The 16,859-nt window shown below is 42.8% G+C and overlaps 1 protein-coding gene across 1 annotated transcript in view; it reads right to left on the bottom strand.

The window, feature by feature from the left end:
- The window catches only part of CFAP61 (cilia and flagella associated protein 61), a 108,470-nt gene that overhangs the window by 44,688 nt on the left and 46,923 nt on the right, over nt 1-16,859 (bottom strand). The window contains 1 exon segment of the mRNA XM_054383385.1: nt 11,874-12,001. Within this exon segment, the coding sequence (XP_054239360.1) occupies nt 11,874-12,001 (128 nt within the window).

The raw sequence follows: 16,859 nt of genomic DNA, 5'->3' as shown, positions 1-16,859 counted from the left end.
AGGTATTAGTCTCACTGTAAAAGGCAGAGAGTTCACTTTTTCCCAAATAATGTAACTATTTATCCAAAGTATGATTTTTTTTTTTTTTTTACCAGAAAGATCAACACCCCAAACACTGCAAGAACAAAGCAATTGGGATGTGACTTGAAGAACAGACTTTGGAAAAGTTTCTCTAACAAACTTTCCAGCTCTGCACAAAATTACAGACAGAAACTACAGTCAGGTTGCTGGTATCAATAGCAAAAGAGAAAGCCCCACTCAAAACCCCCTATTTTCACTAAAGGATAAATTTGGTGCTCAGCACTATAGACTTTAAGTAGTATTTATGAGTAATGTGTTGTCATATTGCCACCACTCTAAATTGCTTTTGTTCACTTGGACAAAGCCTGTTGCTTTCACTGGCAGAGCTGCAAAAGCCTTCAGCCTTTTCTCCCCTTCCTCCCACCCTTTGGACAGCTACATTTGACTCAGAGAAGGAAGAATCAACTCAAAATCCAGTGAAAACACAGCAAAACTGTGCCCTGCAACGTGATGCCATTCCTCTAGGCTCTGCAACTGATCCTACAGCACTTGGTTACAAAGCTTTGGGGAAGGGAGTCAGCAACAGAAGCCGCAGAAAGGGTTTATTGTTTGTATCAACAATTACCAAAAGCCTCCGTTCTGGAGAACCTTATGTAAGTGCATCAATTACAGCCCTCCGAACAGGGCTGCAGCTTAACTGCTGACCAACAGATGTCCATCTAGAAGTTATCCCTCTTTAATTACGAGTAAACAAAGATAAGCCAGTTCTCCATTGGATCAGCCTCAGGAAAAAGTGTTAAGATTGTGAATGAATTTGCTCCTGTAAAGAAGGGATAACAACAAAGTCTTTACTGCGACACTTCTCAGTATAAGGGTCAAGAAAGGGAGGTTTCACATATTCCTTTGTCCTTTAAACTGCACCACTGATGACTCTTCCCCACCCAAGACCAGAAACAGGCACATCAAGAACAACCACTAAAATACAAAGATAAGGGAATCTGATTGCCAGTAGTTCACATTTGATTGTTGCTTTTGACACTAGGAGACAGAGAAGCCGGGTGCTTCAGTGGGAGAATTCCCATCTTTTTCTCCCCAAAACACAATTTCCATTCCAAGATAGGCCAAAACATTAAAACGGATGGTGAATTTCCCCAGTTTCAGAAAACACTCTTCTAAATTGTTCAGAGCAGAGATTAAGAGGAAACTGTTTGGTTCTGATTTTGTTTTTTGAACAATTCAAAATGTAACTTCTTTTAAACCAAAATAGCTGCTTTTGTTTTGCTTTGTTTTGTTTCAGATGACACCTCAGGAAAATATTTTGTTGTGTCCCAGCCACATTCTCCCTTCAAAAACTTACATTTTGATGAGACAGTGCTTTTTATTAAAGTCCCCCCCGCCTTTTTTTCCCCAGAAATTTCCCATTAGGTTTACTGGTGATTAATTTTATCAGCTCACAAAATACATCTCGTTGGAGGAGACCTCAAAGATCATCCAGTCCAGCCCTTGACCCAGCACTGTGTTCCAGAGGAGAGCAGCTTTACACCTGGCTTTACATCACCTAACAATCTTGATTTCTTCCAGAAATCTCTTTTTCCAGTTCCTTCTTTCAAACTCCCATCCATATCACAACTCGTTTTTCTGCTACAGCCCAGCCATCCTTCTGTCACTTTCATTGCTTTTATCCCTTCTAAGCACCTCTCATTTCCCAGCGACTGTTTTTGCTTTCCTCACCTATGTCAACTGGTCTCTCCTAGTTCTTTTTTGCACCATTCTTCTCCAGTGATTGTGGCTCTTCACTGTAATCCAGCAGAGTCTTTTTTCCTTTGTTAGACTAATTCTTTTCCACACTTTGCTTCTCAACCCATCCTGACCTTTGCAATTTTACCACTCAGCTCTTCTCCCTCCCTTAACCACCTCTCATTACACTTTCTCCTCAGCAGTCTCTGACTGCATCCTGTCAGTGCTTACAGGTTGGTGCACAAGGCTGTGAAAGTGTGTTATCAATATACAGATGCTGGAGAACAGCACTTGGGAACAAACTTCTAGCACAGTTTAATACTAAGCCTTAAGTACTTGCTTATTTGTATATTTGCTTATTCACTCCTTCAGTTTAATTTCACTTCAGGCTTAAATGTGAATGGCCTTAACACTGCACCAAGAAACACTGTGAGCATAGCACAAAGCAAATCATGACTCATCTGAGAACCCAGCTACAGATTTCTTAGAAGACTCTTTCAAAAACTATAGTAGTTATGGAAGGTCCATGGCATTTCCATGATCTATAGACCTTAAAATTACATTTCAGTATCTGAAGGGGACCTACAGGAAGGCTGGGGAAGGACTGTTTAGAAGGGCTTGGAGTGATAGGACAAGAGGCAATGGTTTGAAACTGGAGCAGGGGAGAATTTGGTTGGACATCATGAGGAATTTCTTGACAATGGGAGTGGTGAAATACTGGAAGAGGTTGCCCAGGGATGTGGTTGAGTCCTCATCCCTGGAGACATTCAAGATCAGCCTTGATGTGTCTCTGGGCAGCCTGATGTAGTTGGAGGTGTCCCTGATGATCGCAGGGAGGTTGGACAAGATGACCTTTGAGGGTCCCTTCCAACCCAATGCAATCTGTGAATCTAGCTTATCAAAATCAGTGTGCCAAGGTCCTTACAGTATGAGTTGTTACCTGACATAAAATCTAAAGAGCTCTTTCCTTGGCCCATCCAATATACACAGCTCAATCAGACACATCCACATAATGACGAGGGAACATCTATAGCCACAAAGTTTACAAGGTTAGCACTACCATGCCAGTTGGCTTTGAACATGAGCAACCAAAGTGCATCCAACCACTGCTTTAGTGAGAGCATTTCCTTACTAAAATTTCAATTTCCATTCCATAAATGTTTCAGCATTTCATCCTGTTCAAAGTATAAAAGAGGACCATTATCTTTCTAGACAGAAAATGAGGGATATCTGATGATGGCTCTGCTAGTTACAGTCTCGAGCTGTTTAAATCTAATCATCTGGCAGATTCCAAATCACAGTTGAGAGACATCAACACCATTTCCCACAAATAAAGATACCATAAATTGGGGAATAAAATGAGAGCATGGCTGAAATTTTGCTGTTTTGTCTGCTTTTCTGTGTATGTTTCACTGAATAACATACAATATAAATTCTAGCCTATTAAAGATGTCCTATTAATATTATTTGCCAGTCACCCATGTTAAAACCAAAGGGTTTTTTTATGGCTGTCTACTTCACAGAGCCCAATTTTCCCTGTTTCTGCAGAGGAGATTACATTTTGACTCTGTGATGTTGCCTGGTGCAGATCTGGCAATGCTGCCTTCTGAAAGACAAAAAACCACACACCCTAGAAAAGCTCACAGATGTCAAAAGATGGAATCCCCTTGCATTTGAAGACCTTGAGATTTGTACCAATGTTTTTGTCCTTGCTTAGTGCCACAGATCATCATTCTCCTCCTGACAGCAAGAGCATGCAGAAGATACTCATAAAAGTTGTATGTTGTGAAGCACCACACCAGTGCCATGTCTCTTGACAGAAAGCTGGCAGCCCAAGAAGGACATGGAAGAGCTGGCTGGGCTAAAATTCCTGGTCTCAAACATCTGCATGTGGCAGCTGCAGATCTGGGCCTTGCAGCACCTCCAGCCCTGGCAGCCTGGTGAGCACAGCTGCTATGCTGATATTGCAGCCCTCAGCGTGGAACAGCCCCTGGAGTGCAGCACCACGGAGCCATGGAGACTTTCTCTGCACCGGGGCAATGTGACCCTTCTCCAACAGCTCCTGCCCCAACCCATGTCCTGCAGCTCACAAGAAACTGAAATTGTGCCTGATTAATGCAGAGATGCTGCTGACCACCACACTCCAAGGGAAGCAAACTGCACACCACCATGTCTTATAGTCCATGCCACAGTGCAGTGTGGTAAGGTGGGTACTGGAAGCAATCCAGATACAGCACTCTGGACCTCCACCCAACCTTACCAATCTGCATTGGAAGTATGGGGAATCCAGGTAACACCACACACAGCAGAGATTCACCATCTCATAACAAAATATCTCCTTGTACAAACTCCCAGCTCTCATTTCAATGACATTGAGGTGCTGGAGTGTGTCCAGAGAAGGGCAAAAAAGCTGGTGAAGGCTCTAGAGAACAAGACTGGTGAGGAACAGATGAGGGAACTGGGATTGTTTAGTCTGGAGAACAGTAGGCTGAGGGGAGACCTCTTTGCTCTCTACAGCTCCCTGAAAGGAGGTTAGAGTAAGGTGGGAGTCAGTCTCTTATCTCTAGTACCCGGCGATAGAACAAGAGGAAATGGCCTGAAATTCTGCCATAGGAGGTTTAGGTTGGATATTAGGAAAAATTTCTTTCCTGCAAGAGTGGTCAGGCACTGGAATAGGCTGCCAGGGAAGTGGATGAGTCATCATCCCTGGAGGTGTTCAAGGAACATGTGGAGATGGCACTTCAGGATGTGGTTTAATGGCCATGGTGGTGTTGGACTGATCGTTGGATTTGACGATCTTAGAAGTCTGTTCTAAGCAAAACAATTCTGTGAATGTAAAGTGCACTAAGACTTGTCTCCACTAGTGATCTTTGTCACACTCCTCACTCTGCCCCTTGGGATACATACATATGTACATATGAACAGGAATAAAATCTGTGCTCATTGCTAGAGGGAAGGTTCACAACTTAACAACCCAACTAATTTTTCTCCACTGCAGAAATCCAAAGAGCCTTCTGTGCTTCAAAACCAACATACAGGCAGTTTATAGGCTGCTCTGAAGAATGTGGTAGTTACACCTCCACAGCACCTCTGAGAAATATGCTTCAAACATGGGAAAATAAATATGAAGAGAAGAAAAGATACATCTCCTCCATTGCTTTAGCAGAGAAGTGGAAAACCTAAATGCAGTGTTTGCCCTTGGATTGCTTGTGGGCTTTGAACTGCACTGATCAGAGAGCTACCAGATGCTTTGGGCAGTCAGGCTACAGCTCTGTATAGAGCTGTTGAAGCAGCCAGGCTAACGTCACAATTAGTCAGTGGGAGAGGTATAAAAAAATACAAAATACCACTCTATAAAAATTCTTCTGACTCCTTTCCATTTTGAAACAATCCTTGCATGGAAAACTGCCATTTCCACAATCAGCTATATCAAGAAGTTATGAGTATTAACATAGAAATAGCAGCAAAAGAATAGGTAAAAATAGTTACACACATTCAAAGTGTGAAAGAACAGTTTGGGCTCAGATGTCTGCATGTGTTTAAAGAGCAAGTACTTAAAAGCTGAAATAATCTAATCTAAAACTCAAAACTGCCTTCAAGGGCAGAATATAACTTTAAACCAACCACATATCGGTGCTAATTGAGTATCATTTTTTGGCAGAGGCAAGTCAAATGGCTGATCTTGACCCAGATCCTCTCCCCCACTCTGTGCCTGGCATCAGTCACTGCCAATGCCCATTGTGATCCCGGCTGTGCAACAAGGCGAGATATGACCTGTCTGATTTATCTCTGTCACAACTTGATCTCTGCTCACCACAAACCAGGGAAGGCAACAATGTCAGAAGGACACGGGCCTGGTGACACTGAACACATGGTTGACTACCACATTGTTCTGGGTTTGCCTTGGTATGAAAAAAAACCCCCACCCCAACAGGCAAAGGGAAGCACATGTATATCAATTCATGTGGCAAAGATAGATAGGATAAAACAATGAGGATCACCAAACCATTCATTACGTGTTAGCTCTGTGATCAGCAAGTAAGCACTAACTATTTAATTAGTCAACTAATTAGTGACAGGCAACATGGAAGGCTTCAGATGTTCTCAGACAAATGCAAAGATAAAAAGCCTAATTAAACAGCAAGCATTATGCTAACTATTGCCAAACAGGACAGATGTGCAGGATATTGTATAGTGCTGTGCTGCCAGATAACAGCAGTTGTAGCTTTTCTGTCAGCAACTGCGTTTAGAAACCCTGGCCACTTTGAAGCTAATCTCAGATACCTTTAGCTCACAAAGGAGAAACCATCCTGCAGACAAAACCCTCACAGATTTACTGTCTTAGACTCCAGACAAAAACTCACAGATTTACTGTCTTAGATTCCAGATAAAACCTCACAGATTTACTGTCTTAGATCCTAGCAAAAAAGTCACAGATTTACTGTCACAGATTCTAATTTAACTTGAAGAAAAAAAAAAAAAGAAGAAAGTTCAGGGCCTTGACAAAAATATATTTTAATTCGTTTGCTTTTTAGCTGCCATAAATATTTTACTGCACACAGGTGGAAAGGGAAATACATTTCACAGCCTTTTCATGCGAAAATATTGTGATCTCAGCTAGCATTTGTTTATTGCTAGATTGTGCAGCACATTCTGTGTAATTCCAACATGCTTTGAGAAGGCGGCATTGTTTACACCAGCGCTTGGATTAAGGGGGTTTTGGAAATCGTGGATTAAAAAGGGTTTTCCCTACAATCAGAAGACAATAACGCTTTCCACAGCTATATGCAAAGAGGTGGATAAAAAGCTAATTGGTTCACTACCCTGGAACCAATGACAAGATACTGCTGTGAGTGAGCTCTCTTCCTTCTTGCAGCCAAACTTCAATCACCTGCTGTCAGGGAGCAGTGGTTAACATGCTGTTGCCTCAGAACAAACTGAAAAGGCTGGGGGGTTGTGGGGGGTGTTAATCGTGTATTCTTCTGGCCTAATGCTGCTCTCATCACCATCATTCTGAAATTTTCAAAGAAAACGAAAAGAAACAAGTCCAATCCTGCCCTCCTGGTAAATTAGGATGTAGCAGTGACGTTATTTTTCAAAAGCATTCTGTGATTCTGTGATTCAGGGAGGTTATTTTTCAAAAGCATTGGGGGAATATGAAAAGATAAAATGTTGGAGAGTCATCAGGATACAGATTTGGGGGAATCCTGGTTGAGGTGAGGACTGTGCAACTCAGTATCCCCAACCCTAGCTTTCAGATAAAATATTTAACTGCAGTTAATATTTCTTCTGCTGAACCTCACCTCCAAGAGCTGGGATTTGCAGAACTGTGAATTCATTACTCCTTTTCTCGTATTTATAGGCACTGGATATTCTGTATTCACCAAAACAGATTTTACACTTGCAAATCACTTTCAGATACAATTTTCATTGAGTGTTTGCAGGCTAGATATTTGAAACAGCTTTTTAATTCATAAATTCTCTATATGCATAACAAAGCAGCTTTGTAATTTATCAATTCAGTATATGCATAACAAAATAGCTTTTGCATTTTTAAGTTCAGTACATTATAACAAAATAGCTTTGTAATTTCTAAACTCAGTATATGCATAACAAAGCAGCTTTTAAATTTTTAAGTTCAGTATATTCATAACAAAATAACTTTGTAATTTATCCATTCAGTATATGCATAACAAAACAGCTTTTGAATTTTTAAGTTCAGTATATGCATAACTTGATGTCAGTAGGAATGACCAAAAAAGGGTAACTTTAAAGACTTCCTTTAGTCTTAAATGACACCCCTTTTTAGGGTCTTCATTCATGATAACTTGTTCATGTTACTGGCTCATTAGTACTGCAAGTGTGAGTGGGGGCACACAAGTATTTACCAGAACAACAGATCAAACTCTTTTCCTTGTAATTCCCCTCGCCTCCCAAGACCAAGTCACTCAAAAGAAACTAAAAATAAAGAGACTTGCATTTTAGCTTCACCTTTCTTTGCGGTTTCTTTTGACTCGATTCACTAGGTGCTGAAAGGGCTTTCTCCCCGCACCCTACAACAAAGGGGAGGCAGGAGCGGCAGTTAGCACCAACAGTTTAGAGGGCAGAGAACAATGGAGACTGAGGCTCGTGTTGCTGGGCTGAGCCGCTTGTCACAAGGCGGCTGTTTGTTCAGATGCTGCTCCTCCTTTAGGATCGGACGTCGCTTGGAGTTTACACCACCGTAACAAACGGTCTGATGCTGCTGCAGTGTAGCTAAGCCTTGTCTTAGTACTGGAGAATGACCTAAGTCATGGCTTTGTCCGAGGGGAAGCAGATAATTACACTGCCCAGGAGGAGCCTCATGCAGGAATTGTGGGAATCACAATTCCTTCCCCACATGCCATGCTCCTGCAGGGAAGTTAATTACTGCAGCAATTTATGATGCAACTCGCTCCCCCCACTTCCACAGCATCCCGGCTCTGCTGCCACAGCTCCTCACGTGTGGGATAGCTGTGGCTGAAGCACAGGCTCCAGAGCTGCCTTTGCACTGTACCTGCTGCTGACCAGGCAAGAGAAGGGAGGCCAGGCTCTATGTTACTGTCAGTGCTGTTTCCCAACTAAGAAAATTCATATTTATTTTGTTCAGCTTTGAGCACCTCACCACAAGAGAGAGATTGAGGTGGACCTCACCTGGAGTACTATGTCCAGCAATGGGACCCCCAACACCTGGAGCAGGAATCCACTGCTTCCCTTGGGAGATGATTCTAATGTCTGACTGTTCTCATGGGGATACATTTTCTTCTGGAGTCCAATGGGAATCTCCCCAGCAGTAGCTTGTCCCCATCGCCCCTTGGGCACCCCTTGGAACTCCTTGTAAAAAGGGAGTCTCCACCTTCCTGCTAGACACCCTCTGGTACTGGTCCATGGCAATGAGGTCCCCCCTAAGCTTTCTCTTCTGAAGGCTGAACAATCCCAGTGCTCTCAGCCTTTCCTCACATGGCAGGGCTGCCAGTCCTCTCATCATTCTCATGGCCCTCCTCTGGACAATTTTGAGCCTGTCTGCATCCTCTTTTGTACAATGGGGACCAAAACTGCAAGCAGTGCTCCAGGTGTGACCTGATAAGTGCTGAGCAGAGTGAGAAAACCTTGTTTTCAGATTGGGTGACTAAGGAGTAGTACCCATGGCTGCTCTATTCAGTGAAAAATGTGTTTCTTCAGTCTTCAAGAAGTTGAAAAACACTTGTGAAATCTAGTTCTAGTCATTGTTATGTAGGTAACTGAATTATATTTGTGTGTTACCATGGTGACTGATAATGTAAAATAATTAAGTATGAAGAATAATGAGGAGAAAACTACTTCCTCTTTTTAAGGATTAGGGGCTTACAAATTGATTCAGCCTAGCTATTTTTAGTTGCATGTAACCTCTGCAAAGAGTATATGAAAATTGTGAGTAAATTAAACTAAATTCTATTCAAAGGCCTTCACATTGATCAGGAGACTTATCTGCTGCTGATGTGAAAACTAAACCAAGAATCTTTCCTACATTTATATACACATTAACACAAATTCTGTGACCTGGCTGACTGCTTGCTTTCTGCCCTCTTGGAGCAATATTCCATTGCTCTCAGATTTCTTCTCCAGCTGTGCAGCACTCAAGACAAGCACTCTCTGCTCTGTAAAGAAGGACATGGACTACAAGAATTCTTTGCTAGACTATGGCTTGCACAACACTACTGGCTGAGGCATCTCAGAGAAGGATACTGCCTCACAGACACAACACTGTTTGCATGTCCTGTTCAATACAGAATGTCTTAGATTCATAGAATGGTAGGGGTTGGATGGGACCTCTAGAGATTATCAAGTCTAACTCCCCTGCCAAAGGAGGATCACCTAGGGCTGGTGGCACAGGAATGCATCCAGATGAGTTTTGAAAATCTCCAGGAAGGAGACTCCACAACCTCTCTGGGCAGACTGCTCCAGGGCTCCATCTCCATCACAGTAAAGAAGTTTCTCCTCATTTTGAGATAGAACTTCCTGTGTTTCAGCTCATACCTGTTGTTCCTTGTCCTATCACTGGGCACCACTGAAGAGAGATTGGCACATTCATCTTGACAGCCACCCCTCAGGTATTTATAGACATTGATAAGATCCCCTCTCAGCCTTCTCTTCTCTGGACTAAATAGCCTCAGGTCTCTCAGTCCTTCATAGGAGAAATGTTCACATCCCTTCATCATCCTTGTAGCTCTCTGTTGGACTCTCTCCAGCAGGTCTCTGTCTCTCTTGAATTGGAGAGCCCCAAACTGGGCACAGTATTCCAGGTGTGGTCTCACCAGGGCAGAGTAGAGGGGGAGGAGAACCTCCCTAGACCTTCTGGCCACACTTTTCTTGATGTACCCCAGGATGCCATTGGCCCTCTTGGCCACAGAGGACACATTGTCTTAACTTCTGGCTGACAGACCTGGATTGTAAATAGGCTTTGTTTTTCTCTCACAGCATTTTATACTGAAAGCCTAGTAATAAGCAGCACAGGATGAATAACAAGAAAGTGGTTGATAGATCTAAAGTACATTTTTAACCGAATTTGGAGTGGAACTGAAAGCCTAAAAGGTACTGAGAATGGAAGGATGACAGGAGAATGGATCTACTCCAAGAGAGGTTGCTCTGCATGAAGTCAGAAGTAAGAGAGCAAGAAGCAGGCAATTTTTGTTCACTGCTCCACAAATAATATCCATAGAGCACTTCAGCTTGTTCTTTTCTTGCCAAATTGCATTTTAATTTATGATGTTATTAATGGTTGGTGTAGAAGTACAAACTTTCACCTGCAAATACAAACTCTTGTCTGAAAAAAATAGGTAAAAGTTTCAATTCTCTGCCACCCATAAAATGCAGGCTCCCTTAGTATTTGTAATCAATCTTCTGTTGTCACAATCACATTCAGAGCTTGAATTTTATGTTCATGTCTGCAAGTTTTTCAAGACATTTCTAGCATGTTTGATTTGTGAGGAAAACAACTGCATAAAAGGAATTGCATTCTCACATACACAGTATGACTTCCTCATACCCCCTAAAACAGCTATGGAAGGGCTGCTGGCAAAGGAGGTGCAAGCAGCAAGGTATCAGGGAGAGAGCACTCCTGTCCCAGGTTTGGAAAGTCTGTAGAACATCAAGATTTGTCCACAAGTTGACTCTGGCTTAGACTGGGGAAGGTCTAAGAACAGCTGTATACATTTATTCCCCTTATGCAGTTTGTGTTCACCAGTTCAGATAACTCTAGGTAAGCACAGCAACTCGATGTGCAGTTCTACTGCAGAGCCCTTTCCCACAGTAGGATCCACTCTAGACTCTACAGCAGAAGTGCTAGGAGGACCAGGAATGACCATTTATGTTTGGTTACTGAACAATCCCAGACATCAAAAAGCCTCACTGCAATCAAAAGGTATGAAGAGGTGTTATCAAAATCAAGACTCACAGTGAGAGTACAACCCCACAAGCTCATGTCATACATGAGAATGGTTCTTAGCAAGAAGTTCTTCAGTATGAGGGTCTTGGGACTCTGGAACAGGCTGCCTAGGGAGGTTGTGGATGTGTCCTCCCTCAGGGTGTTCAAGGATAGGTTAGATGAGGCCTTGAGCAATCAAGTCTAGTTGAGAGGCATCCCTGCCCTGGTGGGGAGGTTGGAGTAGATGATCTCTAAGGTCCCTTCCAACATAAGCCAATCTCTGATTTTAGCACAATTCTGAAAACAGCATCACAAGGAGGTATAAGAAGTGGTTCAGACAGTGATTTGTGACCCCACTGGGCACACCTACTTTAAAGTTAATAGGGCCATGGACTTAACCTCCTCCTCCAATATTTTTGTGTAAGAACAACAGTCAAAGAGATTTTAAGCAGGTAAAATTCCCATCTTCTGTGTGCTTTCACCTTGAGGATCTATAAGCAACTCTGTCAGCACTTGAGAGTTCTAGAGACAGCCAGGATGCAAGCATCTGTCTCTTCACATCCTCAGACACTCAGACCTTTAACACTAAGCACTTGGATAGACACAAAGCAGGCTTCTAAATGGAAGACACAAGCCCCTTCAAACAAAAGGCAAAACACTCTGCTCAGGAAAGGAAAGCAAATAAAGAACTTACCAAAAAATGAGTGTTTCCAGAAAAGAGATTCCAACATCAGATGCACCAACCACCACAATTCTAGTGTTGACAGACACCTTCCAGTCCAGCACCAGCTTTCGGTTTATGTGATTCAAAGAATAACTCAGCTGTAGGAAAAAAAATGACATAGAAATGCATTAAAACAAATAAAACAGCCAAAGTCTGCTAGCTATGCAATCATAAAATGGTAAGTGTTGGAAGGGAAATCATTGAGTCCAACCCCCCTGCCAAAGGAGGATCACCTAGGGCAGGTCACACAGGAATGCATCCAGATGAGTTTTGAAAATCTCCAGGAAGGAGACTCCACAACCTCTCTGGGCAGCCTGCTCCAGGGCTCCATCTCCATCACTGTAAAGAAGTTTCTCCTCATTTTGAGATGGAACTTCCTGTGTTCCAGCTTGTACCCATTGTTCCTTGTCCTGTCACTGGGCACCACTGAAAAGTGCCTAGCACATTCATCTTGACAGCCACCCCTCAGATATTTATAGACATTGATAAGATCCCCTCTCAGCCTTCTCTTCTTTAGACTAAATAGCCTCAGGTCTCTCAGTCCTTCATAGGAGAAATGTTCACGTCCCTTCACCATCCTTGTAGCTCTCTGTTGAACTTTCTCCAGCAGATCCCTGTCTCTCTTGAATTGGGAGAACCCGAAACTGGGCACAGTATTCCAGGTGTGGTCTCACCAGGGCAGAGTAGATGGGGAGAAGAACCTACCTAGACCTGCTGGCCACACTTTTCTTGATGCACCCCAGGATGCCATTGACTCTCTTGGCCACAAGAACACATTGCTGTCCCCATGAGTAACATGCTAAGAATCATGAAACCATCAGTACTGCATTGTCTTCCTTTCACACAACACCTAGCCTGGCTCACCAGCACAACTACTGCTATGATTTTTCTGTGCACAGCACAAGACGAATGATACTAAGATGTGGAAAGCTGTGCATGTTTAATTGGTCACCAAAAATCAGCAGAGCTTAATGGTCTGGCTCCTCCTGCAAAACATTCTGTGGAGTGCTTGTAAGAGAGGAGAAAACATTGCTGCTTCTGTAGTTTACTACCACTTAGCTAGCACCTAGGGAACATAAAATTACCTGGTGTTAAGGCCATTTTTATACCTTCTGCTTGTTATACCTTCTAGTTTGTACTCTTGCTGTTTCATTTTGGAAATGGTTTTCCTTGTAAATTAATGAGAAACTTATATGTTGAGTGCTTTTGTGTGTTTAATTGAAAACTCTCTTACAAAATTTTTGAATTAACTTTCTTTTTTTTCTCAGATACAGATCAACTACACTCAAAGCCAGGCTGTCAGGTGAGTAAACTGGAATGCCAGTGCTACTGAGATCAGTACTCTGGCCAAACGTCTTACTACAGAGTTTTTAATTACTGGCTTCTCATAGAATCACAAAACTGTTGGGGTTGGAAAAGACCTCTAAGATCATCAGATCCAACCACTGACCTAACACCATTAAACCATGTCCTGAAATGCCATGGCCACATGGCTCTTGAACACCTCCAGGACCAGTGACTCCACCACATTCCAGCCTGTTCCTGTGCCTGACGAATCTTTCCATAAAGAAATTTTTCCTTATCTCCAACCTACACTTCCCCTGGGGTAATTTCAGGCCATTTCCTCTCATCCTTTCACCTGATGGTAGAGAGAAGAGCCCAATCCCCACCTCACTCCAATCTCCTTTCAGGGAGTTGTAGAGAGCAATGAGGTCTCCCCTCAGCCTCCCCTTCTCCAGATTGAACAACCCCAAGTCCCTCAGCTGTTCCTCACTAGACCTGTTCTCCAGACCCTTCACTAGCTTTGTTGCCCTTCTAAGTTTCTATTCTTCTTAACGCAAACACTGGTTTAGACAATAATGGTGAGGGCCTTTTTAGGGCGTTAGGTAGTGATAGGACTAGGGGGAATGGATCCAAGCTAGAGGAGGGGAGATTTGGATTAGACATTAGTGGGTGGAACTAGATGATCCTTGAGGTCCCTTCCAACCCTGACATTTCTGTGATACTGTAATAAACTCTGTGCTGGGTTTTGTTTTTCCATCTATGTCTCTAGGCGTCTCAGTAGCTAACAGAGACTCTCAAATATACAACAAAGTGCCAAAAGGTAATATTGCAGTTGTCAAATTTGCCCTGAACTATAGTTTACAAATTTCCAATGCAAGACAGGGAAGTATTTTCCATCTTGCAGCATCACACATTTCTTACTGCTTTGGGTTGTATGCACTCCCATTTCACAGGGTGCACAGCTCCAGATTCAAAAATGCACCAAAGAGACTAACAGAAAATGCAGTCACTTTGATGTATTTCTGCTGTGTCACTTTGGTTGGAAGTCATCTAAGGCTTCTAACAGGTTCTTCTCTTATGAATAGGAGACAGAGGGTTAATAAAATTAAGTCCTCTAAATTCTTCCTATGAAATTGCAGTAGAAAGACATTCCTTCTGTAGAAGTTGACAGAATAACTCAAGATATTCACAGATTGCATCAGGTTGGAAGGGACCCTCAGAGGTCATCGGCAGTGAGCAGGGACACCTCCAATAGATCAGGCTGCCCAGGGCCATGTGAAGAATAAGCATTTTGGTTTAAAGCTATGGCAATGATAGTGGCTTTCTCAAGAAATACTTGGCACACTGTGATCCCCAAAAGACCTCCAATACCATTTCTTTGCAGTAGCAGAGACCCACAGCTGAGATTTCAGCACACCCTCCCTGCACAAGGTGGAGAATTACCCACATAACACACCAGAGTGCTGTCCTACACCTTACAGAAAGGTCATGGACCAATTACTTGCAAACTACTATCACTGTAGAGTAAATGAGAAAATGAAATCTCTTCCTTGGCCAGGCAACATTATTTTTTACTGCCAGATAAATGTTCTTCCAGTTGCAGTTCATCACAGTGCAATGATGACATCCAGTGGTGAGCCAGATTCATCTCAGGGACCTCACTTCACTGAGAAAATTCCATAAGATAATCACAAAATTTTTACTTTTATTGAGAACTGGAAAGACATTGAAAACTGGAAGAGACTTCAAGAAGTGAGAAGAACTGATGCCAATTATTAAAGGCAATCCCCACTGCTTAAAAATCCAACTTGTGTGTTTTCTACACACTAAATGGCTCTGCCCCAACTACAACATCTGACATTGTCCTGATCATTCTGATGTTGTTCTAACACTTGCACAGATCTGATGTACCACAAACAGGCACTGGGGACAGTGCACTTAAGGCCCTTCTCTTGGCACTCAGTTTCCTTGGGTTGTGGTCTCTGCACACAGGAGCTCTGACAGGCTTTTTGTGCAGCTCATAGAAAAGCAACATCTGCTGGAGGGGAAATTAGTAGTGATGGTTTTGCTGAAATGTGGCTTTTAACATAATTAATAAAATGGTGAAATTAAGAGAAGATACTTGTAATGGACCTAATCAACCAGGATAACTAGACAGGAACATCAGCAGCTAATAAGATGAACCCAAGAGACCTTACAGCAATGCCTAGTTCAAACACCTCCTTGCCCTGCAGTGCTGTGTTGTTGTGGTTTGGTTGGTTTTTAAATGTATTTCAGCAATGAAATCCAAACATAAAACCATTTCCTAGGCAAGAGTTGTATCTAATTTATGAAATGGCTTCTGTAGCAATGATACAAAGGCAGCATGTGAGTAGAGTGGAACTGGTTTTGTTCCCCACACAATGGCCCCAACACCAACAGCTGTCATGCTTCAGAAATCACCTTTCTAACAGCTAAGTACACTAAATGGCCCCAGGGAGTAAGGAATTAGGTGGATGGGTCCCATAATACCACCTTATTCTAACAAAATGTCAGGACAAATGACTACATATGTTCCCCAGAGGAGTAATCAGACATCATAATTGATAGGTCAATAGCAAACTAACTTGTTTATTTTGTATCCAATTTATTAAATAAACCAGCAATCATTAACTAATGTAAGGCAAAAAGCAATAATTGCCATCATTAGACAAGGCATGCACAGCTCAGGAAAAAAAAAAAGTATTTTCTTTGGTTATCAGAAGGATGGTTTTCCCTCTTGGCCACTCTGGCATCTGGCAGCCTCTGCAGTTGCACCACCTACCACCTTGCTTCCCCATAGGTGGGCAGGGGTGCCACCCGCACCCCCAAGCTCAGGTGCTGACAGAGCTGACCTGCCTTCCTTAAACCACAGGGGACAGGGCTTCATGGGGACAGCCAGTGGCAGGCAGGGAGAGGCCTTCCAACTGTTCCTGCACTAAAACTGCTTATGGGTTTTGCAGAGTCACAGAATCACAGAATGTTAGGGGCTGGAAGGGACCTCGAAAGATCAGCCAGTCTGACCCCCCTGCCAGAGCAGGATCACCTAGAGCAGGTCACACAGGAACACATCCAGGCAGGTTTTGAATATTTCCACACCTGCCCTGGGCAGCCTGTTCCAGTGTTCTGTTGCACTCACAGTGAAACATTTTTTTCTTCATATTTCCATGAAACTTCCTATGCCTCAACTTCCACCCATTGCCCCTTGTCCTGTCATTGGGCATCACCAAAGGCATTCCTTTGGAAACACAAACCCTGCCTGCCTCTGGCTTGTGATCTCACAGCACAATTGGTGTACATTGGTTGTACACACTCACAGAGTATTTTGCAGCTCATTTTAGTGCTGTTTATAACCATTAGAGGATTTGTGATATTTCTAAACAATATTTGCTGTAACGTTCTACAATAGAAATTTTCACTTACAGTGTAAAAATAGAGACTGAACACCCAAAAACAAACATGCAAGCTGGACAGAGGATTTCAGCTTGGACAGGAAAGCAGCAGTGCTATGCTCTGAACAGGGTTTTGGTAAGTGCACCCCAGTGAAACATCAGCAGTGTGCAGAGGTGTTACACCCATCACAAGAACTCTTCATGCAAAGACTCCGTAACACAGCAGAACTTAGACTTGATTTGATTCCACACCAAGGACTTG

Source organism: Indicator indicator, chromosome 9, assembly GCF_027791375.1.
Source record: "Indicator indicator isolate 239-I01 chromosome 9, UM_Iind_1.1, whole genome shotgun sequence".
In the NCBI taxonomy this organism is placed as follows: Eukaryota; Metazoa; Chordata; class Aves; order Piciformes; family Indicatoridae; genus Indicator; species Indicator indicator.
Note: the sequence above shows the minus strand (reverse complement) of the source record. Positions and strands in the feature narration are given on the sequence as shown.